The 23,860-nt window shown below is 33.5% G+C and overlaps 2 protein-coding genes across 4 annotated transcripts; one reads left to right on the top strand and one right to left on the bottom strand.

Moving 5' to 3' along the window:
- Positions 1-10,521: 10,521 nt before the first annotated feature.
- On the top strand, positions 10,522-18,004 carry zetaCOP (COPI coat complex subunit zeta). 2 transcript variants are annotated; one of them, XM_076132012.1, is made up of 6 exons: positions 10,522-10,663; positions 11,267-11,412; positions 11,861-11,960; positions 12,874-13,007; positions 13,829-13,919; positions 17,313-18,004. In XM_076132012.1, exons 1-6 carry the CDS (start codon positions 10,631-10,633, stop codon positions 17,358-17,360), a joined length of 552 nt encoding a protein of 183 aa, XP_075988127.1. In that variant the 5' UTR covers positions 10,522-10,630; the 3' UTR covers positions 17,361-18,004. The 2 variants fall into 2 exon arrangements, with proteins under 2 accessions (XP_075988127.1, XP_075988128.1); XM_076132013.1 differs by lacking the exon at positions 17,313-18,004 and adding an exon at positions 16,082-16,202.
- A 307-nt stretch (positions 18,005-18,311) lies between these two features.
- On the bottom strand, positions 18,312-23,225 carry LOC142984432 (isochorismatase domain-containing protein 1-like). Of its 2 annotated transcripts, none has more exons than XM_076132010.1 (4): positions 23,005-23,225; positions 22,246-22,452; positions 21,489-21,605; positions 18,312-20,172 (listed from the first exon to the last, which is right to left on the bottom strand). In XM_076132010.1, the coding sequence occupies exons 1-4, from the start codon at positions 23,137-23,139 to the stop codon at positions 19,996-19,998; spliced, it is 636 nt and encodes a 211-aa protein (XP_075988125.1). In that variant the 5' UTR covers positions 23,140-23,225; the 3' UTR covers positions 18,312-19,995. The 2 variants fall into 2 exon arrangements, with proteins under 2 accessions (XP_075988125.1, XP_075988126.1); XM_076132011.1 differs by lacking the exon at positions 18,312-20,172 and adding an exon at positions 20,211-21,008.
- Positions 23,226-23,860: the final 635 nt, after the last annotated feature.

Here is a 23,860-nt window from a genome sequence, read left to right as displayed (position 1 = left end):
CCCTAAACTTGGATAGATACTAAAATGTATGAAAAACCCATAATACTATCTCTATATATTTATCATCCACATTATTTTCTATAACAAAGTAATATTTAAAGCATTCCCATCCCTGAGTGTTAAACATCATTAAATCGATGCAAAATCCTGTCTTACTGATTGAAGTCTACATTTCTTGAGGTCACGAACCTCTCCGTAAATGGTATGTAACCCACTAAAATGGTAAAACGACATCGTTAGGCAGAAAACTCAAGTTTTATACAGTAAAATAAGTAAAGAAAAAATAACAAAATGTATGGTTCTTTACATATAAAACGTATGTAAATTGTGACGGGCCGTGCGTTCGCGTCGACGGACCGACGGGGACTGATTTGAATTTTTGAATTTCGATTCGACGAGTCCTGTGCAAGCGCATTGAATGGTGAATACTCAGGGTGACCAGCTTTTTATCTCATTTGGAATTTTAAAAGGTATGCCGTCAAAAACATCCTGTAAAAATCCCAAGTCTCGCAGCTCAGTCTCTCTGCCGTAAAAAGTTGTGAGATCTATGAAATACCAAGTCGATTAATGTATTTAGTCTCTACTTAAAGGACCTTCTGTCTTAAGTTATTACATAAGTTATTATCATGCCAATATTAAAAATATTTTACATTTAAAACTAATATATATTTTGTAACATAGGAATTCGTGGCTAAGAAACAACAGCCAAAACCAAGTGAGGGTAGGCGTTGAAACTCACGCCACAAGCAAACGACGCTAAGCAGCCACATCAGTCAACCCGTGACCACGGTCGATGTAATTCGATCGAAACGTCGGGTAAATAAAATAAGGTATGTGAACCTTTAATTGTCAATCGCGTCGAAGACCCTTTGCCTTATAATATTAGGTTAACAGCCGCATTTTAAGTTACACTTCCTGAGGTTGTTCTGCGAATGGGTGGACTCCGTATTTCGGTAGGCACGTTTAATTTTGGGTCCCAGCTGTCATTTTCAGTGAGCTTTGACAGTCGTTACCAGTTGTAAAAGCTTGAAATTCTGGCAACCAGTCTTACTAAGGTGTATCATGTTAAAAGCCAAAGCCTACATACCAAATTTCATCGTAATCGGTTCAGTAGTATTTGCATGAAAGAGTAACAAACATCCATACATACTCACAAACTTTCGCATTCACAATATAAGTAGGATCATGTCCAATGTCTGGCACACTCCATGGACTACCCACTCCTTGCCATAGCAGCATATCTCTGACTTAACTATCAGTGCATCATGTCGTATTAGTTTACATTGAAGGCATATTGCCTCCGAAGGCTCTGCTTAGCCGCACATTTATAACCAGCGCTTGACGTTTATTACGCAAAAAAGTCCCATCGAAATAGGCTCAGGAATTTTTAGAGACAAAGGATAGTTGCAACTAGACTTTTTGTTGTTCTGACTTTAAGTCTATTGTATTCTTAGAGAAAAAAAAATAACTATAGTACATTTCTGAGCGTTGTTTTCACTAAGGATCAACATATTATGTTAAAAATCAAAAATATTTTTCGTAAATAAATTGCCCTTTTTAATCGACTTCAAAAGGAGGAGGTTCTCATTTTGAGGCAATTTTTTATGCTAATAAAACTGAATGTCTACGTCTTTCATTTTCGTCATTTGTGATTCTTGAAGCCAAAGAGATTTTCAAGATTACAAGTTCATACATACTATAATGCTAAAAGACTTCTTCCCCAACCTAATATATTTAGATATAGCTTGCAACTCTTTGACGCAGGTTAAACTGAACTTAACTCTACATTTCACCTCTTAACTCGGTATCTAGGCAAAGATCAGCTCATACAAATCCTAAGAAGGTCTAAATAATGATCTAGGATGCATAACTCTATACATATAAGTACTAAGTAATGCCCGAAGTCGTTTGATATCTCAGGATCTTCCGATTATCATAGAATTTAAACTAGCATATTGTGTTAATTTTAAATAATGAAGGTTTATTTTTATGAGTTTGTACCATTATATTGTGACTTGTTAGTTGTTACCAAATTAAGACTATTCGACACGATAATATTATCCACTAAAAATATTGTTACGCAAATTTTTAACAATATGTCTGTCTCCATCGGTATTTCTTGGGCAATCTTCTAAACCAATTTGGATGCAATTAAACGATTTCAACTGGCTATACTTCTAAAAACAAACAATTACATTAGTAACCTTCTTTTTTTATAAGAGGGTTTTAAAAACCACACTTTAAGAAAAATTATACTTTTCACTTAACTGCGCGAAGCAAAGGAGGGTAATGTGTTAATGAGTCTACGAGCGTACCTATGTAGGTACCTACTACCTATCTAATTTTGTTAAAGACTTCAATACTCAGAAAAAAATGTTTTAAAAATGCACCCCAAAATCCCTATAATATACATAATAATTATGTTTGTTTTTCATTTTGTCAAAACTTCGGTACTTAGTAAAAAAAATGTCTTAAAAATGCACGCAAGAATCCCACGGAACTTATAAAAGTTGAACGTTACGTAAACGCATCACTTACCACAAAAAGCTATTAGAGACTCTAACGACGGGCGCAAACATTGTCTCTGCATTCTAAAGACGGGTACAGACTGACATTTCGTGTATTTTTTTCATTTTTTTTTTGTAGAAGATCCCCGAACTGCTCTTGTCGCGGGGACATTTACGAACATACAAACAACGGACACAAATTACAACCAGACCCGAAACAGCTATTTGTGGATCATACAAATAATTGTTCCGTGTGGGAATCTATCCCACGACCTCCCGACGCAATGGTAGTGGCGACCAACTTAGTCTTAAGCCGAAGTTGAAGCTATAAGGATAAGAAAAACCATCAGCTTAGCCTTTCTCCCAACTATGTTGGAGTCGGCTTCCAGTCTCACCGGAAGCAGCTGTATACCAGTGTTTTACATGGAGCGACTGGCGGACTTACACCACCCAGTTACTTGGGTTTTAACCCGGTACCGCTGGTAAGACTGGTTGTCAGACTTTCAAGCTTCTGACTATCGCAACGATAGTCAAAGATCTGTGAAATTGATAGCCGGGACCCACTATTTAACGTACTTTACTGTACAACTTAGTGGGTCGAGTAATAATAACAAAAAAAAATAATACAAAAAACAGAAAAGTGAAGACGTGACACAAAACTCATTTTTATTGCGGTGGGTATACGCGCCAAATGCCTTTATATGTCTGAATTTAGTATGACTTTCAAACAAGCACTTCAGAGCACCTTCTTGCAGCCTGCAGCTATATTCAGACAACATCATTATGAACAAGCTTAACACCAAACTATGTCCGTCACTAACACGTTTGACAAACGTCTGTCTGCGGCTGTTTAACGCATCGTTTGAACATCTCCATCCACTCTTAGTTATATTTAGTTTATTACTTATTATACACGCTGCTCCAGCATTATTATGATACAGTAAAACCCTGCTTGTTCATGAGGTCTTCGGGTTAAGGGTTTTCTGGGCTAAACAACAATTTTTAAAAAATAAATTGTTGTTTAGCCCTATTTTATATTTAGAAGTATATAAGTATGTTTATCAACCCGCACATGGTCAGCGTAGTGGACTCAAGGCCTAACCCCTCCCTAGTTTGGGAGAAGATCTTTACCCAGCACTAATGGGTAAAAAAATAATAAATATTATTGGACAACTCACACACGGTCATTTGATTCCAAACTAAGCAGAACTTGTACTATGGTAACCAAATAACTGATAAACATACTTATATACTTGTAAATAAATACATACTTGTATAGATAAATTGACATCCAGGCTCAGAACAAATACTCGTGCTCATCACACAACGATTTGTCCCTGGTGGGATTCGAACCCACCACACGCGGCGCTACGGTTGTTGCGGCGAGGTGACCGCTTAAACCACTGCGCCAAACGTGCTGAACAGTTATATTATTTCATTCTCTATCACTCGTAGTGGTGTTCTCAAATACTCGACCACGAGAGGAACAAAGATCGGAATGCGAACAATTAAAAGTGTTACAATACCAACTATTAATTATATTTCGTATGTAATGAACGTGCCGTTAAACAATGTCGCTGGGTGTTTGTTACACCGAATTGTAAAAATCCATACTAATATTATAAATGCGAAAGTAACTCTGTCTGCTGTCTGCTACTCAATCACGCCTAAAGTACTGAACCAATTTGCATGAAATTTAGTATGGAGATATTTTGATACCCGAGAAAGGACATAGGCTATATATCATCACGCTACGACCAAGAGGAGCAGAGTACCAGTAATGAATGTTACAAAAACAGGGAAAAATTTCACAATGTATAATAAGTTGCGCGGGTCAGCTAGTGTTTAGTATCTTTTTATGTTTAGAAAGACAACTCTCGCTCTAAGAATTGCTCTTGCGTTGCGTGGACTTTTACAAGCATACAAACATCAGACACAAAGCCGTAACAACTATTTGTGGATCGCACAAATATTTTTTTCGTGTGGGAACCAAACGCGACTTCCCGACGCAATGGTAGCGGCATGGTGACCTAAACTACGCCACGGAGGCAACAACAGAATAGTCATAGACCAATTTTTATTTTATTCTTTAATTGAGATGCTCATACTCAATGCGTTCACCGGTCGTTTCACTGGGTAAGCAATCCTTGACGCGTTCATTCTATAGGTATAGACGTTGCCAAACAACTTGAACATAATTTGCTGTATTAGAAAGTAAACAGAATGTAGACCCAGTGCAGAAGACACTTGGTTGGTTGTTATACCAGTCGGGTGGTCGAAGCTGAAACGCCGTCGCCTTTGCGCAAAACTATTATACCTAAACTGACCTAAAAATCGTTCACTAAGATGTAGCGAAATTGTTCAAGTTGTTTGGCGGCACCTAAAGATGTGTGACCGCTTGATAGTTTTTGAACTGAGATTCTCCGTGCTTCAAAGGTCTTTTGTGATGAGGCTAATTATCTCGGGGAGGTTTAAGAACGCGTTGTGTTCGTACAACATTACGCTTCGGTGTAACATCCGCCCCGTTTTGTAAGAGTGCATACCGATGTCATTAATAGTCTTTGAGTTCTGAGTGTACCGTGTAATTGATCTTGTATTGTGAACGTAGCTATGGATGTAAGATGTAACAATATGACTATGACTTTAAAACGTTCTACATAGTTTGTGGTTATTGTTTCGTTAGGTTATTCAGGTCTGAGTTTTCACATCTTTCTGTCGTATGGTTAGTGATCAACCTAGTGTCAAAGTTGTTCAAGCCGCCCGTTAGGCCCTTAACATGGCTTAACGACTGTTATCTTAATTGACAACAACCGAGACCGACAATTTACATGCCCTCCGAAGAGAGAGACTCACAAGAGACGCTCTCTAGTGTAGTAAATGCGAAATTATGGTGGGATTATTGTAACTCAATTAAAACAAAACTACAGAACGTATTTTAATGATTTTGAGCCATAACCTGGATTAACATAGGATACTTTTTACGAGTCAAATGCTTATGAGCTTTAATGCCTGCGAATCGAACCCGAGACCTCGTGATCCACTACCGCTCAGAGGGCAGTGTATAATAAAATGGAAGTAAAAGTCCCCGTATCCGCATTTTGCGTGTATTCCAACGTTAATCGTTCACAGTGTTGGGTCAATCAACTAATTTTTTCAATCAATTGATTAGTCATGACTAATTTAGTCATGAATTATTTAGTCATGATTGAATTAATCATGAGTAAAAATAATAATCATAATCATGATTAAATAAATTAGTCATCAATCATTTAATGATTAAATGACTGATGACTAATTTATTGTATTTTTGTATGATGATTATTACATTATTATAAAAAAAATAATTCAGGTGACATAATTTTAGTTTAATTGAACACATCTATAAAACTATAACTGATCACCACCTTAAGTTGACTGAAAGAAGATAATTCCATTATTTATAAAATTTGATTTTCAAAACGCGTAGTTTTAAAAAGCAATTTAAATTATTTTAAACTAAATTAGCCCGAACTTATTTTTGCAAATGTGTACCTGTGTAAATTAAAAAAAAATTAACTGATTCTGTTGTAAAACTAGCTTTAATTAAAAACCTGTGATTAACAAATCAACAGTCATGGAACGTAGACTTGAAAAGCTTAGTTTTATTTAACTATTATTTTTAGTCATTAAAATTTTAGTCATGATTGAATAACTAACACTAACACTAATTTAATCATCAATCACGACTCATGATTGAATTTTTTTAGTCATTATTCATTAGTCATGAATAAATAATTTAATCTTAATCATCAATCATCAATCAAACTAAATTTTGCCCAACACTGATCGTTCATTAATGCTGGCGTAAACTTGTATTAATAGATCGACGTTTGTAGTGCAATGGCGGACGGTGTCAGGAGCGTTTGACGTATGGTTTTATATTACACGATATTTGGAGCAAATACACACGATTATTTCAGTAAAAATATTATTATTAACTATGAGAAGTATTCAGGAAGAATTATTAGACTTTACTGTAAGAAAATAATCGGGAAAATACTTAAGAATATGTTGAAGATAAATTGAGAGCGGACTCCTTTTTTTAAAGTCGATAAAAAATGAGTTAGTTGCATGTAATAGTAGATAAGACTGCTAATTTTAAGGAGGCTAGGTCCTTGTGAAAATTTGTATTTTGTCCAGTTTTCATAAATAAAACCGTAGTTACCTTTCATTAATATCCAGTAACGAATGAAAAAAAGCTGAAGCTTAGGTATTTAAATATCCTTTTCTTTTCATTTTTTTCCACGGATGCAGATACGAAACAATCGCAAAAACAATATTGTAATTGTACAAAAATAAAGTCATAGTGTTAATTTTCCTTCTAGATACAGGCACAGGGTCTCCAGAATAATCAGTTCCATTACTTTTAACACTAAAAGTCATAAAAAAAAGTGACAAAAATATCGTGTCGTATCCGTCACGTATCATCTAAACAACACTGAAGCATCATCCATACTCAGTTTTGGCGTTAAAATGATTTACCCGAACACTGTCCTGTGAAATTTATGAATGTACAGCCCAAAATAGTTTGCCATTATAACTTGACCTCTCATTACCAACTTGTAACATTGACACATAGGTCTTTTTACACTGGGGATGGAATTTTTTTTTTGTTTTTCTTTTAAAATCGTTTCCCGAGATCGTTACAGTTAAGGATTATATTTTGGGGTGGTTTAGTCGATTTTAGAGACAATAAGAGGGGTGAAATGTGAGTAAGTAAAGATTTTTAAAAGACTTTAGAGGTTAATAGACACTTTGTTTTAGTTTGGAATGTAAAGTGAGTGAATTTTGGCGCCATTTTAAATGTTTTTTTTTTCACTTTTTAATGTAGGTAGGTTACCTTACCGAAAAGTTTTGTAATGCAGTTTATTTTGCCGACACGAGTTAGAGTTTGATCAATAAATACTTAGAAGTAGAAAAGATGATATACATTTTAATACGAGAAGAGAAATATAATTATAAGTACTTTTCAGGGACTGTTTGTAAAACCAAAAATAAAAATACGCTTTATAGTGAATGTATAATATTAAGCAGTAAAATCTGAACACCGCTAACGCCCGGTTTCTGAGTACATTTAGCGGTAGTTTATCTATTCAATAGCGTTTTTTATATGAGTTTAGACAGTATTGGATAGATAAACTACCGCTAAATGTACCTCAGAAACCGGGGGTAAATTATAGGTCTTAATTATTAATGTAAGTATTAATGCTTAACACCTATATTGAAAGTAAATTTATTTGCCATTACAATATTCCCATTTCATTAATCACCTTCCTGTAGCTATATTTAAACCACATTTCAAAACTCCAAGCCTCGTTAAAGGATTTCCTTAAAAAGCCCGACATTACCGTGTTGACCTAAAAATCGGCCGGCTCATCCAAATTACCTGTCATGTGCTATTATCAAAGCAACGGATTATTGAAACATTTTCTGTGTTACCTTTTAATCCAAGCTCGTTTCATTACGGAAACTAGGTCTACTTATTAGTACATTTTGTTCTGTATTTTAAAGTATTTTTAGATATTTATTCTTGTTTCCGTAAGACTAAACTAATTAAATATTTTAAAGAAGTGACTAAGACTGAGACACTGACTAAGATTTTTCGTTTCCCGAGGTAACTGGGTTGTGAAGGTCCGATAGGCAGTCGCTCCATGTAAAATACTGGTATTTAGCTGCATCTGGTGAGACTGAAAGCTGACTCCAACATAGTTGGAAGAAAGGATTCGGGCATGATTTATAGACTAGAGACTAAGCTAGCATAAGTTTTGAACATCACACCTTCAGCCGCAAGCGGTCACCCATCCAAGGAATGTCAGCGCCATTAGTTGCTTAACTCGTTAACATTCGAGAGAGTACTACAGTTAAACGCTTTAGAAAGTAATTTGGTGTAAAAATACAAAACTTCACTGTCTCGTATGACAGGCGATGAAGATTAAAACGGGTGTATTTATTTATAGCTGACAAAGAGGGCTGTAAGGCAAACAATGTGATTTATTTATAACGCCATTTAATTTTAGACGTTCCTAAAAGGTCGGGGGATTAAGTTTTAAACTAATAGAAAATAATATGTTTATACTAGCTGACCCGCGCAACTTCGTTTGCGTCACATAAGAGAATCATAATTTTCCCCGTATTTGTAACATTTTTCACTGGTACTCTGCTCCTATTGGTCGTAGCGTGATGATATATAGCCTATAGCCTTCCTCGATAAATGGGCTATCTTACACTGAAAGAATTTTTCAAATCGGACCAGTAGTTCCCGAGATTAGCGCGTTTAAACCACCAAACAAACAAACAATCAAACAAACAAACTCTTCAGCTTTATAATATTAGTATAGATTTAATTAAATGGATTATTAGGGAGCAGGCTGTGACCGGTCCATGATAAGTCCGATCTCCTTAGTTATTAGATAAATAAACGTATATTATTAAGATGTTAAGTTTTTCATTATAAACGTAGAGATTTTATTTTAATAAAACCGGCCAAGTGCGATGTAGCCTCGCGCATGAATGGTTCTGTATCCGTACTAATATTTGTAAAAACGGGAAAATCATGCTTGTTTTATAGCGGTCCTCTTAAATATCTATTTTTGTTTTAATTATATAAAAATTTCAACTGTCTAGCTATTACGGTGCATGAAACAGCCTGGTAGCAGACCTATACCTACGCAAAGTCTTAGTAATAGGGTCCTAGGAGACAGGCTATAGCAAAACTGAATAGGTAGGTTGGTAAACATAATTATCAATTTCTTAAGATGTAAAATCTAAGATTAGTTAGGTACTTAAATGTTCTTCAGGTCTTCTTGTTTTTTTTTCTCTAGTTTTGTTTGGCACATTTCTCAAACCTTCTTTTATTTCGAATCAGCATAGATCCTCCCTCTTTAATTTAACACCGTGGTAGGTGAATATATAAATAAAACTAAATAAGTTATCCGACTTCTAACATGTCTAGCGGAAATTTAACTTTTGTAATTTGATTCGGTGACATCAAAGATCTATCGTTGTCTATTCTCGACGGCCATTACCGACATCTGTCAAATTGTGGCGCGAAAATATTGTAATTAGAACTCTATTTTTGTCGGTTGCATCAAAGTGTTTTGAAACAAAAACTTTAACTTTTTTTGTGATCTTATTTCGTAAGATGGTTTTATTTTCTGAACATCTGACAATATTATTTGCTACAGTCATACAGTGCCACTTTTATAGAAACTACCAAGCCGAGGTGTATCCTACATTGTATTTTAAATTTGATACTCGAAAACTGCTATACTGGTCTGATTTTAATGAATTTTGGTACACTTACAGCCTATAAATACTTATAACCTGGCTTACTACATAAGATACTTTTCCAGGAAATTTTCATGCCGACGAGTTCGCGGGTAAAATCTAGTGTAACATGAATACTACGTAATGGTAGTGGCTCTTTGCTGCGCACAATACTCAGACCAGGTGCCCACTCTCACTAGACTAGCTTGGTGGTATAGTAAATTATTGCGCGGCCGGCAGGTGGCGCTTTTGCGTTATTAACAACGTTGAGGCTCGATGCCACGTCAATCTTCGAATAAAAATTTCTTGGTAAATAATTTAGTCGCATGTTTTAACCGAAGATTCTAATCCAATTCACTAACATTGAATTTTTTACCATTAATAAATTAGAAATTACAGTCACGGCTATAAATAACAAATCAGGCTTAAAATATCAGGATTCACATAGGTTGGTCTTTGAAACGCGCTCACTAGAGATGTCCCTACGTCCCGAACGAGGCGATCACTATATAAATCGTTTTTTTCCTATTACATTTACTAGTTTTAGCAACAAACTTCAGACACACTTTATTTTTAGTGAATGTTTTTATGTACTAAACATCAACGTTACAGTTCTTTTTACGGAATTTAGTTAAAGAATTTAGTAAATCACCTAAACTTTAATAAAATTGTAGTAATGGTTACACCTCTATTGGGCACGTCACAAACGTCAACATCAAACTTCAACTGTCAATTTGCGACGAACACGTCAACACAGTCTTGTTCATTGCGTGTTTTAACCAAAACAGAGCTTATTTGAATTTTGTTTTACAAATAAAATGGTGCATACGACCATGGAAGGATCACTTTTTGTAAGTAATCCAAATTTACTCGAAGATTTATCCTGTAAACACTGAAAATTAGACATGTTTATCGTAGCTAACCAAGTGCCGCCGACTTTGGCTGATTTCTCACAGTTTTGCTTGATTTTTCTTAGTAAAATTCACTCCAAATGTTAAAAAATGCATCTACAAAGCCTACAGACTCTATATTAGTACTACAAGTGTTGTTTTTAGTAAATAATCTTGGTATATACGTCGCAAAGTACAACTTAGTACATTTCTGTTCTAAAGTCAATGGATTCGGCCAATAGTTGGTCTATTCCTCTATTACTGTTAGATACAGACGGTAATACTAAATACAGTAATGTGATTTCACACCCAGGCCGCCTCAGTTCCACCCAGTGCGCTAAAACTTCGGGAATCAGTACATTTGTCATTAAACGCAAACAAATAGACAGATGCAGCAACGATGAGAAGAGATCCCTGGTTTTTAGACCACTTTATAAAACCTCTATCTCTCTTCTAATAGTTCTTTTCTTCTAGTTCTTTAGTCTCTGCCTACCCTTGTGGAAAAAACGTGTGATATTATGTATGTGTGTAAATAGAACCTAAAATACAGGTATTTTATCTCAGGAACCCACCCTGTACATAGTCAAAGGGATGTGCATCCTAGACAATGATGGCAACAGGATCTTAGCCAAGTACTATGACAAAGACGTGCTGCCCACTGCTAAAGAACAGAAGGCTTTTGAGAAGAACCTGTTTAATAAGACTCACAGGTAAACTTATCCAAGCAGCTATTATACAGAATATAGTGATGAAACCTTGTATTCCTAACAGTTGTTTAATACATTTCTTGAGGGCACAGAAAGTATCAAACCAGCTCTTGAAGAGACTTAGAACCCAACCTCTCTGCCCATCCCTTGGTTCAGAAGGAGACTTTTGCCCAGCAATGGGTCATTAATAAAAAACACTACTAAAACCTAAACCCTCTTATTCACAAACGCACTATAAACCTATTTTAGTTAAAAAGCTACTATAATATGTTTTCTCTTTTTCATTTCGCTAAGGAGTGAAAGAAACAAAACTCTTAATAAGCCTTTAGGCTTTAACTTTTATACAAACAATTTAGTGACAGACTGGAAACAACTTTAACTACTTTGATTGACAAAAGAAATATCTTCCTTATATATTTGAGTGGTTAAATTGTTATTGCTATGTTTTCAGAGCAAACGCAGAGATCATCATGCTAGAAGGTCTGACCTGTGTGTACAAGAGCAATGTGGACCTGTTCTTCTATGTTATGGGCAGCTCACATGAAAATGAGGTAATTTCTTTAGTGTTAACTAAATTTACTCTGGCCTGCCACGCTAGACTTCATGCATCATGCAATTATTCATATCAGTTGCTGTAGAACTTGCAGACTGCCAAATAACTTCAATCCACTCAGTGTACCCAACAATCAGGGTGTTTATATTCTCTTGATGATTTGCAAAAGTGTACATACTGTGAGGTGGAACAACAATAATAAATTACTATTATAACAATAAATTTAATGACATAATTCACATCATTAATTGTTTTATATAAAGACATCTATAATCCATTTATTAAAAAAATACAATTCGCTTAAATTTAATTATAATTTATTATTGACCACTCATCGCTTTGGATTGTTTTTATTCTGTTGACATGCATGTTTATAATAGTGTTATTTTGTATTCAATACTTGTACTGGGATGTGTAAGTGGTGTTTTTCTGTCTTTATATGTATTCAAACACAATGTAAAAATTGTTTGTGAATAAAAATTGAATTTGAATTCGAATTTGAATCTTAAGGTCTAAGTTGGTCACGGGTCGTAAGTAACGCCAAAGATGACGGGTCGGCCGCTATACGGGAACGAAGGTACATTACCGAGGGGATGCTGACCACGGGTTGTTGTCTCGGCGTTAGCGGCCAATTTCTGCACATCGACTAGTTTCTGTCGTTCTATACGTTTAAACATAAATACAACACAAGATATGACCTATCTATGCAGTCTCCTGATGTTTTTACAGATATTTTGATGAAATACTTATGGTTGCCATAAATAAAATAACCATGTCTGGTATGTGTTGCTCCAACGGATTGTTTACCAACCAGCTATGAATGTTAAGGGTTGTAAAAGTGTCTAACTCCAGTTTTGTATTTTAGGCTTAATTTTGACCTATTTTAATTATTTCAATTCATTTAATTCCAGTTAATACTACAATCAGTATTGAACGCGTTGTACGAGTCTGTCAGTATACTGCTCAGAAGGAACGTGGAGAGGCGAGTGTTGTTCGACAACTTGGACGCCGTGATGCTGGCTTTCGATGAGATCTGCGATGGCGGGTGAGTAGTAAACACTATTCATTAATTTGTAGTAGAAAGAATTACACTTTTTAATGAAAATGTAATTATAAAGCATGTTTAAAAAATAAATTTAAATTTAACTCATTACTGTCCCACTTCTAGGCAAGGGTATTTTGAAATGAGGGTGGGGTTAGGCCTTGAGTCCACCACGCTGGCTAGTTGAGGGTTGGGGACTTTGCCTACCTTCGAAAACTGTTTTAAAGAGCTCTCAGGCATGCAAGGTTGCATCACGATGTTTTCCAACATAGTTGGAACAAGTGATAATAATTATTTCTAATACACACATAACTTCGAGAAGTCATTGGTGTGTTGCCACGCGTTCGAACATTCGACCACTTGCCTGGGAGGTGCCAACTTAAACCACTTTGCTATCACTGCTCTCAAATATTAAGTAGAAATAAATCATATGCTCTCTATTCTCTCTTAAAAAACTGCCTAATTGAAATCTATATCTATACTAATATTATATATTATAAATATTATATATTATATTATAATATTATAATATTATATATTATATTATATATTATTATAATATTATAAAGCTGAAGAGTTTGTTTGTTTGTTTGTTTGAACGCGCTAATCTCAGGAACTACTTCGGTCCGATTTGAAAAATTCTTTCAGTGTTAGATAGCCCATTTATCGAGGAAGGTTATAGGCTATATATCATTACGCTACGACCAATAGGAGCAGAGTACCAGTAAAAAATGTTTCGGAAACGGGGAAAATTTTGACCCATTCTCTCTTATGTGACGCAAGCGAAGTTGCGCGGGTCAGCTATTATTTTTATCTGTTTCCAGTGTTATCCTGGACTCAGACCCGACCTCAATAGTGGGTCGCGCAGCGCTCCGGACGGAGGACGTGCCGCTCGGAGAGCAGACCGTCGCGCAGGTAATGGAACAAGTCAATAAATTCTTTTGGTAGTGGCTACGGTACTATTTGTTGTTGTAATGTGCTGTGAATATTAATTAAATGCTTTGAATAAGATCTTGAAAAATGGGGTTTCTGAGGTAGCAAAATAATAGTAAGGTGATTTATTTAGTCAGTTCGATAGTAAAAAAATATGTCATCATTTTTTGAATGATCAGATATTATGTAGATGATGTATTAATAACTGCAGAGTAAGTTCTGTCAAGTTATATCGTATTTATCACGTCAAACGAGTTTGTTTTCTAGGTAGCTATTATTAGGTATCTAAAAAAGAAGTGGCCAATATTTTTGTAGCAATTCCCAAAGAGGGTTGATGTCAGTCAGACAGCCGGTTGTAAAAACATTAGCCAAATCCCCTTTATAGCATGTTTTTGAGAGAACACAGTCATGTTGAGTTAATTTCATGTAACGTGGGATAAGGGAAAAGGTTTTAGTGTAAATGGGCTGTTAAAATTTTAATTGATGAATCCATATAGTAGATATTTAAATATTTTTTAGAAAACTAATTGCATTTATTTATCCCAATCACAGCATATTACAACACAAATATTTTTTAAATACTGTCCGAACATATTTGTATTCTGAAAGAGACAATAATCGCAATTTTACTATATTGCTGTACTAATATAAAAAAAATATAGATATTGGTATTATTGCAGTTTCAAAGCCAAATAGTTAAACCAATTTAGATCACATTTTAGAGTCTTGAAAAAGGCTGAATAATTATTTTTTGTAGACACCGTGCAATCGACATAAATTAGTGACGTCTTTAAAAAATTTTTGATAAAATTAATTTCATTAAAATCTTTAATACAAATATGATCGTACAGTATTGTGTGTGTAGAATAGTTGACAGTTGTGTTTGCACTTTTAGTTTTGTGCCATTAATATTAAACAATATTACTTGACTATAAAAACCTGTTACTAAAGGAATGTGGAACAGTAGATTTTTGCCATTTTCGCTCATCAGTGCACACCAGTGCTTCAACCTATGAAGCAATCTTTGACAATTTTTTGACAATTGAAATATATATAGGCCCTTAAGAATTATTATTTTTCCTACTGTGCTTTTGCTTGAAAGTCTGAAAACCAGTCTTACTGAGGGGTATCCTGTTATAACCCAGGTAATTTATTACGAAAAAAATAATTATACTAATTAAACCAAGTTACTTATCCAAAGTAAGCCTTTATACTAAAGTTAGATTATTGAAATTGATAGATTTTTATAGTCAAGTAATTTTCAATGGTAGCTCTACAATTTTAAAGTTAAATATTTTCTTATAGTATTCACTTCTGTATGGTGCAACTCTATACAACAATTATTTTGAAAAAATTGCCAGCATAATTTAAATAATAATTATTATTAAATAATAAAAGAGTATTATTATTTTTGTATTATATTATTACTGTGTTAATAAACGATTCGGAGTGCGAATGATATTTTATTATTTTTTATGTATTTTTTTCGGGAATTTGGGTAACTTTTTCCCTATTTTTATTTGATTACCCTTTAATTTGGGTATATTTTCCTTTTGGAAATTAAAAAGTTAACGTTAAAAAATGTATAATAATAATATGCGGAAATCCCAATAAATAAGAGATTAATATGTTTGAAAGTAAAAAGAATATTTTTATTACAAAGTTGGGTAAGTACCAAGTAAGTAAAATATAATTATGTTTATTTTAAATAAATAGTTATTTAAAATATTGGGTTAAAGTTACCCAAATAACAATTTAGTAGATTGACTGTAGTAAATAATTTTAAAACAGCTATTATAATTAAATAATAATGTTAAAATTACGCGCCATAGTGTTACAAGATAGAAATATTTTTTTAAGATTTTTTATGTGTGATAGTTTATGGTTTGTTTTTTTTTGTATTGTCTATGTCATGTATGGGGTCATACATTATACATTTACAACTAACCTTTTGTGGTTTTTATTTTATATGCACTTGTGTAAGTCCAAAAAATAATTTAAATAAGTATATTTTTGAAAACACCTTTGGGACTTGGTGATTATATTTTAGTATATTTTTCGATAATAATTCAATTTCTTTTTCTACTAACAAAATAATACCAAAAAATTTCTTTATTAAAATTCCAAATTTTACAAAATTTCAGATACTACAGAACATAATGAATATGTGAGAAAAGCCGGGGGATATAACTAGTCAATATTTAAAAGCGGCAATAATAATATTGTAGTTATTTTATAGCTTATTAAACATTTTATTTACTAACATTTTTATTTTTTTATTTATTTTTTCTCTTTGGCAACCCTTTTTTTGGCTCTATCGCTTTTCGCATTAAAAAAAACAATTGGGAATTCATTTTGTAAATTGTCTGTTGTTTTGGGATTAGTTTTATTTTTACATTAAAATTACTATAGTCGGCATAATTTTCATCGAACAACGTACAAGTTTGTTCATAAGCCATTTAAAACTTCTATAGCTAAGTTAAAGTTATTCTTAAAGAATTACATCATTAAGTGCAATATTGAAAAAGTACTTCGTCTTTATTTTGGTACAAAATATTTTATTATTGTTAAAAGTTTATTATTTTTTTAGTCAAATAATATTATAAGCATCTGCTAAGAATGAAAACTGCTTTTACACTTTTATGCCAAGCACTGTATAAAATGCACGAATTTTCAGGCAAATCTTATTTTCTGCTGTTGTAAATATTGGTTTCTTTTGCTTAGAAATTGGATTTTTAAATATTTTTATGGTAATGGGCTATGAGTATATTCTCTTTAATGTGAATCTTACTTACTATGATATCTGCAACTTAAAAAAATTCGAAAACTAGTAAAATTGGTCTTTCAGTAATGCGAGAATACTTTACAATATTTTTTAAAAGTCCAATATAATAATGGTAAAAAATATAAAATTTACCAAGTTTATTAGTCAAAGATAAAAAAATTGTATTCGTATCTCTACGAAGCCGCAACGCAAATATTAGAAACTTAACAATTCCTACCTACTTTCATTTTCAGTGATAATTTAGTATTATTTTAAAACAACAAATCTGTATTAATTCATATTATTAGTATTATAAAGTTAAGAGATATTAAACAGGGGGTGCTGACTAAACCCCTGCTTACAAAAGGGTAGCTTTTCGGCTACCAATTTTAATTAGATAGTAATCGCAATGAAGTTGATTAACACCTTTCTTTTTCATCTTAAGCAGGGACAGACAAACGCAATAGTTTTTTTAAGTAAAATTGTTAGTTTTATCTTGAAGGTTTTATGCCTTATTATCTTTAAATTTATTATTAGTTATTTATAACCGAAAAGGAATATTTCTGATTATTTTTTATACATTCTATAAGTTAGTTTTTCTATAATTTCAGGTATTGCAATCGGCAAAGGAGCAACTCAAATGGTCGCTGTTGAAATAAATTAATTACTAAACTAACTACACGACGGGAATGTATGGGATGACGTCACGTAGCGTGCTAGAGCGAGAGGAGAATAGCAATTGTGCATGTGCGAAAGAGACGGATATATACCTTTAATAGTTTGGAACAAAATTACTGTTTGTGCATTTATTATATCATATTTTTTAATGTTTAGTATTTGTGGTTATAGTGGCAAAAGTAATACATAATTTGTGAAAATTTCAGCTTTCTAGCTATTACGGTTTATGAGATACAGACTGGTGACAGACGGACAGACCGCCGAGGCTTAGTAATAGAGCTCTTTGGGTATGGAACCCTGTTGCAACTGTAGCAACCGGGACCGACTTTTAACGTGCTCTCCGAAGCACGAAGACGCCCAGTTGAAATACCACTATGCGCTCACCCATCTATGGAGTGACCGCGCCAAGGGTTGCTTAACCCACAGATCGTTTACCGACCGGTGAGCGCAACTGGCTACGGGCGCCTCGACAGCAGGGAACAATTTTGCCTCTTAATTTCTTCCAAAAGATCTGAATAGAAACAAGCACTCTACGTAGACTTGCTAACATTCCTAGCATACATGACCGTCGTGTGTAAAATATATTCAATAATTACTATAATATAACAATAATTATATCTACGAAGTTAAGTAATTTTATTTAAAATCACCTGGATAAGTTTCTTTGCTTTTTAAAAGAAAACTCTCGCACTAAGAATTGCTCTTGTGTCGCGGGGACTTTTACAAATATACAAACAACGGACACAAAGCACAATCAGACCCGAAACAATTATTTGTGGATCGCGCAAATAATTGTTCCGTGTGGGAATTGAACCCACGACCTCCCGACGCAGTGGTAGCGGCGTGGTGACCTAAACCAATGGCCGATAATAAAGCAGCATTTATATTCCTACTTGAATTTTGAATAAGCAGTAAGTAATAAAACTAGTATGTGATAAAATACAATTTATTTCATTAATAATAAGTAATATCATTTTAACCATTATTATCTATTTATCTAAAAAGAGTAGTAAACATTTTAAAATTGTTCCTTTTCAAAAGGAAGGATCTAAAATAAATAGTCAGTTTTAACATTTCAATTAAAAAAACGGCCGTTTTCAATATCCTATCCTCCGATACTTACTAGAGATAACTATTACCTATCGTTACTTCGCCTTCAATAACACATGCATAAATACAATTTCTCCCGTAATTATTTAATGTTAGATTTTTTTGACGGAATCTATCTGAGATCTTAGATGGAATATTGAAAACGGCCGTTAGTACTAGAATTCTAGAATTAGTATTTTTAGCTGAAATACAAATGCTGTAGAAAATTTCTAACACATTTGGGCATCGCTAATTCAACAACTCTCGGGCATGCAAGGTTCCATCACGATGTTTTCCTTCACCGTTGGAACAAGTGATATTTATTTCCAATACACATAGTAATAAATATAATAAAATAAACATGGTTTAAGTAATAAATCAAGTAAATGAGTATATAATCACTGATTATAATATAACATCGAGACTGGATGTCAATCCACTTATTCGGCCATGGCGACCAAATGTGTAAGACTTTGTTTATAGTGTCCAAGTGTGTGTACTTTACACAAGTACACTCTCTATTCCCTCACTCTCATAGTCCGGATAACCGACACGACCAGTGAGAGGTCAGGCGCAGGACCGACTGCTTTACATACTCTTCAAGGCACAGAGGAGAACCTATAGGTACATCTAACTCCGGGAAAAGTAAAAGTCCAGGATTCGAACCCGAGACTACTACTACACTACCGACTGCGCCACAGAGGCAGTCTAAGTAAGTATTTATATTTAAAAGTCATACACTAAAAACGGAATATTTCCTAAGAAAGAAATAAACAGCTAACAAATCCTACGAATCGAACCTAGGTATAATATAATGTCCTCATTACTGCTATAGTTCGTAGACATTTTTTAATAAAAATAATTATAATAGTAATATGTATCTAAATATTTTGATTTGAAAACAATAAAATACAAATTAATATATATTTTAGAACAATACACACAGTCATCCGATTACAAACTAAGTAGAGCTATTAACCAAAGAGCTGATAAACATGACATTTATATATTATATACTTCTAAATACAATGTATATAGACCTAGAACAAATACCTACTTGTGCTCATCACACAAATATATAAGGTCGTCAGCGCAAAACCACATTAAAATTAGTAGTTAATAGATGGTTTTGCAAACATTCTTTTTCTTTGCTAATAATTTAATAGTGGTCTAACCATCTTAGGTATTTTTAACCGACTTCAACAAAAGTAGGAGGTTCTTAAGTCTGTAATTTTTGCGTTTGTAACCCCATAACCTCTTACTCAGTTATGATGTTTTTTTTGTTCATTAAGTATTTTTGATGCAGATTTGAAGAGTCCTTTTTGGGATATCATAAAAATATATAATTATGAATACATTGATTATGATCATTTATATTCGAAGATGCTACTAAAACGAATATTTTGATAGTCGAAATCGATTCGAAAATAAGGCATTTTTGAGCTGATAGCCAGATCTGACCTAGGAATTGAACGCACTACAAGGCGGTTTTTAAAGCCGTCAAAACTACAGTAATCTGTCAAAAACTTAGTCTGAACATCTTTCATCACTATCAGATTTTAACTTGCTACCACCAAACTCGTCCGGCGTCGGATTGGCATTAAGTTTAGAAATAGGTTTAAAAGCCGGATGATTTTTATCTTTCAATAACTTAAATAGTATATTCTCTGATGTACCCACGAAGCAACCGATTCGTTGAAGGCGCTGTAAATAGAATAAAAACGCAATTTTATTTATATAATTATATGTATTTATTAAAGTATAAGTTTACATAAATGGTGATGACTTTGTCAATTACATGAAATAACTGTAGAAAATACAATTTAGATTTCGCTTGTGCGTTTCAGGATTGTCGTGTTTCGTGATAGTTCTAAGATCAGCCGCGAGATGGCGTCAATTTAGATTGACGTGTTATTATAGATTAGCCCCATTTTAATTAAGTATAAAATAATACTTTATTTAAAAATCAATTTTCAGACGCCCACAAAAATGACAAAAATAACAAACAACTACCAATCATTTTTTGTAAAAGTTAATCTTCTGATTTGTCAGTAAAATATTTTTGTTTGTATTATCAATTAATAATAAATCACAGAACATTGGAATGCAAGTAAATAAAAATGCATTGCATAAAATTGCATACACAATGGTAGGTATGTTTTAAAATTTCGAATAGCTGACTTATAAATGGCCATTAAAAATATATACCATACAAATAAATACTATAAAAATAAAAACTCAGGATTGCAAATAATAATAAATGCTTTAAAACCTAACAGAGGGCTTTGCCATTAACCAACAATAATAACAATATATCAAAAATCTCAAAAAATATACCAAAACCATTTAACAATTTTTCAAACACCCTGTACCTCCTAAAGTTTAGAACTCGGCGCTAAATAATCAAAACCGAGCGTATCTACAGTGGGTTGTTTATTTAATTTAGATATATTTTTGAATTCGGGGTGGTTCTTGTCCTTCAGTAATTTAAATAACACGTTTTCTGATGTCGTTATGAAACAGCCTATCGAGCGTAAACGCTGGAAATAATCAAAATATCATTTTAATTGCCATCACCTTTTATATAAACTTTTTTATGTGATTTTTCGTGTAAAAAGCTATGAAATGAACCATATTTATGATATTAATTTTCTCAAAATGATTATGCATGGTAATTTTATCTGAGACGAAACAAACATACTTATAAATACATATATAGAAGTAAACTTAGTACTTTTTCCTGTCATCCATCATCAAATATTTTTCCATAGGAATCGAACCTTGATCCATCAGTAGAATAGCAACATAGCAGCTTAACAACTACACTTCAATCATTACCCCACAAATAATTTGGACTTTTAATCCAAAAATATTTATCAAGCAAAGATGACTGCTATTACCCAAAATAATAATATGACATATTTTTCAACAAGCAAATATGCCATGGCCCAAAATTTAATGATTGAATCTGTCCATATCCATTGCAATTTATAATGAACATATATTCAAGTATTACTAACCTGTAGTGCCAGCCCCCTGTCCATTAGCGAGCGTGATGATACGCCGTCAGCTAGTAAGTGTACCACTATGTCTCTATCCATCAAGTCTATCACAGTCTGTTCGATGCATACATGGGCCTGAAATATAAAAAGTCTATTAAGAAAATAGACCTAGACTCAAGGCCTAACCCCTCCCCCTCGTTTGGGAAGAGACCCCTGCCGTACAGTGGGACAGTAATAGCCTAAAAAAAATTGAACCGTATAGTGCTGGCAGCAGTTTTGTAAAAAGTCCCTCAAATGTATTTGGTCAGTGCATTCAAGTCCTGCTTCTTTTCCACAACAAAGTTTTAACCATCCTTACAGTGCAACTATCATAGAATTAGCAAGCAAATTGAGGTGAAATGGTATTAATTCCTGTAAACTATATTGAGTAAAACAAGTTTTAAATCTTATGGGTTGATTTTTCTAAGACAAAAGTATCGTTTTTAAAATTGCTGATGTTCAACTAGCTCTAGGAGAAATTTTACCAAGAGCAGTTAAGTTTAGCACAATGGTTCTTAACCAGTGGTCTGCGAAAGCCAAAATATGGTCTGCAAATGATTTAAAAATTCTAAATTTTCAGGATGAATACCACACTTTATTTTTAATACACTTACATAGTGGTCCCTGCTAACAAAAATAATAAAAAAGTGCTCCCGGACTAAGAAAAGGTTGGGAACCCCTGGTTTAGCAGGACCAAGCATGGAAGACAAACTTATAATTTTAACACAATATTTACCTCTATACCAAAAAGCACTACAGCATTCAACTCAGGTACATCCTTCTTCAGTCTCTCTTGCAGTTCAGGTGTGTACATAGAGAATGTAGTCTTCTCATAGACGAGAGCTGCACACTCTGTCTTTATGTCCTTAGTTGTGTGACCGAGGCCTTTGGGATACTGTTCCGATATGTATACTGGAATCTGGAAGTGTTTTGCTGCTTCCATCTGTAATTTTACAAAATAATATTATTAATACACTTCCATAAGAATAACTTGAAGTTTGAAAGTAAGTTTTGATGACAAACATTGAATTAACTATGAGATTCGATAAGCTACAACGCTAATGTGAGACTAGACTGGAAAGGAAACACAATCTATAACATATTTGAATTCTTTTATAAGTCCTTATCTCCTTGCACATCCTTTGCTACACTCCAACCCATGTTTGAGAATCAAAGGACTGGTTTAAACCTATAGATGTCTGATTGTATCGCTGCCAACAATGATAATAGTATTAATAATCTATGACACTCTTTGTAGTTTATCAAGGGTAATGGGTTTTGAATAAATAGAGGTCATCCACAAACAATATTTTTGATTTCATTGAAAGTGAATGGGTACTGTCAATTCTATGTATGCGGAATGCATCATCAAGTTACTCCACATTTCAACGAAAAAATACATTACAGGGCCTTCAAAAATACTTGATAAACACATAGCAAGCTCCTAACCTTTGATATTATCGCTATTACGTAACAAAATCAACATTTTACGTACCATTTTATTAGCAACTTTGACCACTTCGCCAAAGTGCTTAATATGAGGTCGGAAGGTCTCCTGTATGTCACATAGCAAGAATGCTGTTCGCTTAGCCTCAAGAGCACCCAATTTAAAGATATTACGGCAAGGCATCGTTATATTGTAGTTGTATTTTAACCGTTAACCGGCACAAAACAATCTAGATTTTGATTGTCAAAAGTCACATCAATCAAACGAGTGATAAGCGGATAAGCGCGTTTCGGTTTCGATCAATCGCGAAATTGTGAAATCTTTAGCATGTATAATAACTAGTCATATTTTTAGAGTTTATTCGTTAAAATACATGATTATACGTTAGAAACCCCATCTGCCAGTTTAGGTATTTCCAAATTATAAAAAAATACTCTTATATTTTTATCTACATCATTTTGTAATTTTGAAGCAAAAGAATACTCATACAAGTTCTACGTTCGAAATAAATCTGCTCGGCGTAGGCATAAATAATACCTACATATAAAACACAAATACCTATGTATAAAATATGTTCCAAAGGGTATTTTCATATTAAACATGAATTATTAGGTTCTTTGCAGGAAATACACGTTATTTATTTCCTTGCATTAATAGCGCCTGAAATTTAAGACTGAGCAACATGACGTTTTTAAGCAATTTGAAAAAGTATAGGCACTTTTTGCGCCGGCTGTATGTTTTTTTTCTTTTTTCGGAGATTAGATGCCTATTTAAAAATGGCTGGCTGTCTTGTATCATATTTGGTACCGAAACTATTCATGCTAACCAATTTAATTCACATCTAAAACTACAGAGTTGTTTCAAGTGTAGTTGGTACATACCTCAGTATATGATAAGAAGTGGA

This window comes from Anticarsia gemmatalis, chromosome 27 (genome assembly GCF_050436995.1).
Source record: "Anticarsia gemmatalis isolate Benzon Research Colony breed Stoneville strain chromosome 27, ilAntGemm2 primary, whole genome shotgun sequence".
Lineage (NCBI taxonomy): Eukaryota > Metazoa > Arthropoda > Insecta > Lepidoptera > Erebidae > Anticarsia > Anticarsia gemmatalis.
The sequence above is the reverse complement of the archived record's forward strand: the minus strand, read 5'-3'. Positions and strand labels throughout refer to the sequence as shown.

Coding starts and splice junctions, on each gene's coding strand:
- zetaCOP (XM_076132012.1), top strand. CDS start 10,631: ATGGTGCATACGACCATGGAAGGATCACTTTTT. Junction 10,664..11,266: donor CCATGGAAGGATCACTTTTT/GTAAGTAATCCA, acceptor ATTTTATCTCAG/GAACCCACCCTGTACATAGT. Junction 11,413..11,860: donor CTGTTTAATAAGACTCACAG/GTAAACTTATCC, acceptor CTATGTTTTCAG/AGCAAACGCAGAGATCATCA.
- LOC142984432 (XM_076132010.1), bottom strand. CDS start 23,139: ATGCCTTGCCGTAATATCTTTAAATTGGGTGCTCTTGAGGCTAAGCGA. Junction 22,453..23,004: donor TCAAAGTTGCTAATAAAATG/GTACGTAAAATG, acceptor GTAAAATTACAG/ATGGAAGCAGCAAAACACTT. Junction 20,173..21,488: donor ACAGGGGGCTGGCACTACAG/GTTAGTAATACT, acceptor TTCTATTTACAG/CGCCTTCAACGAATCGGTTG.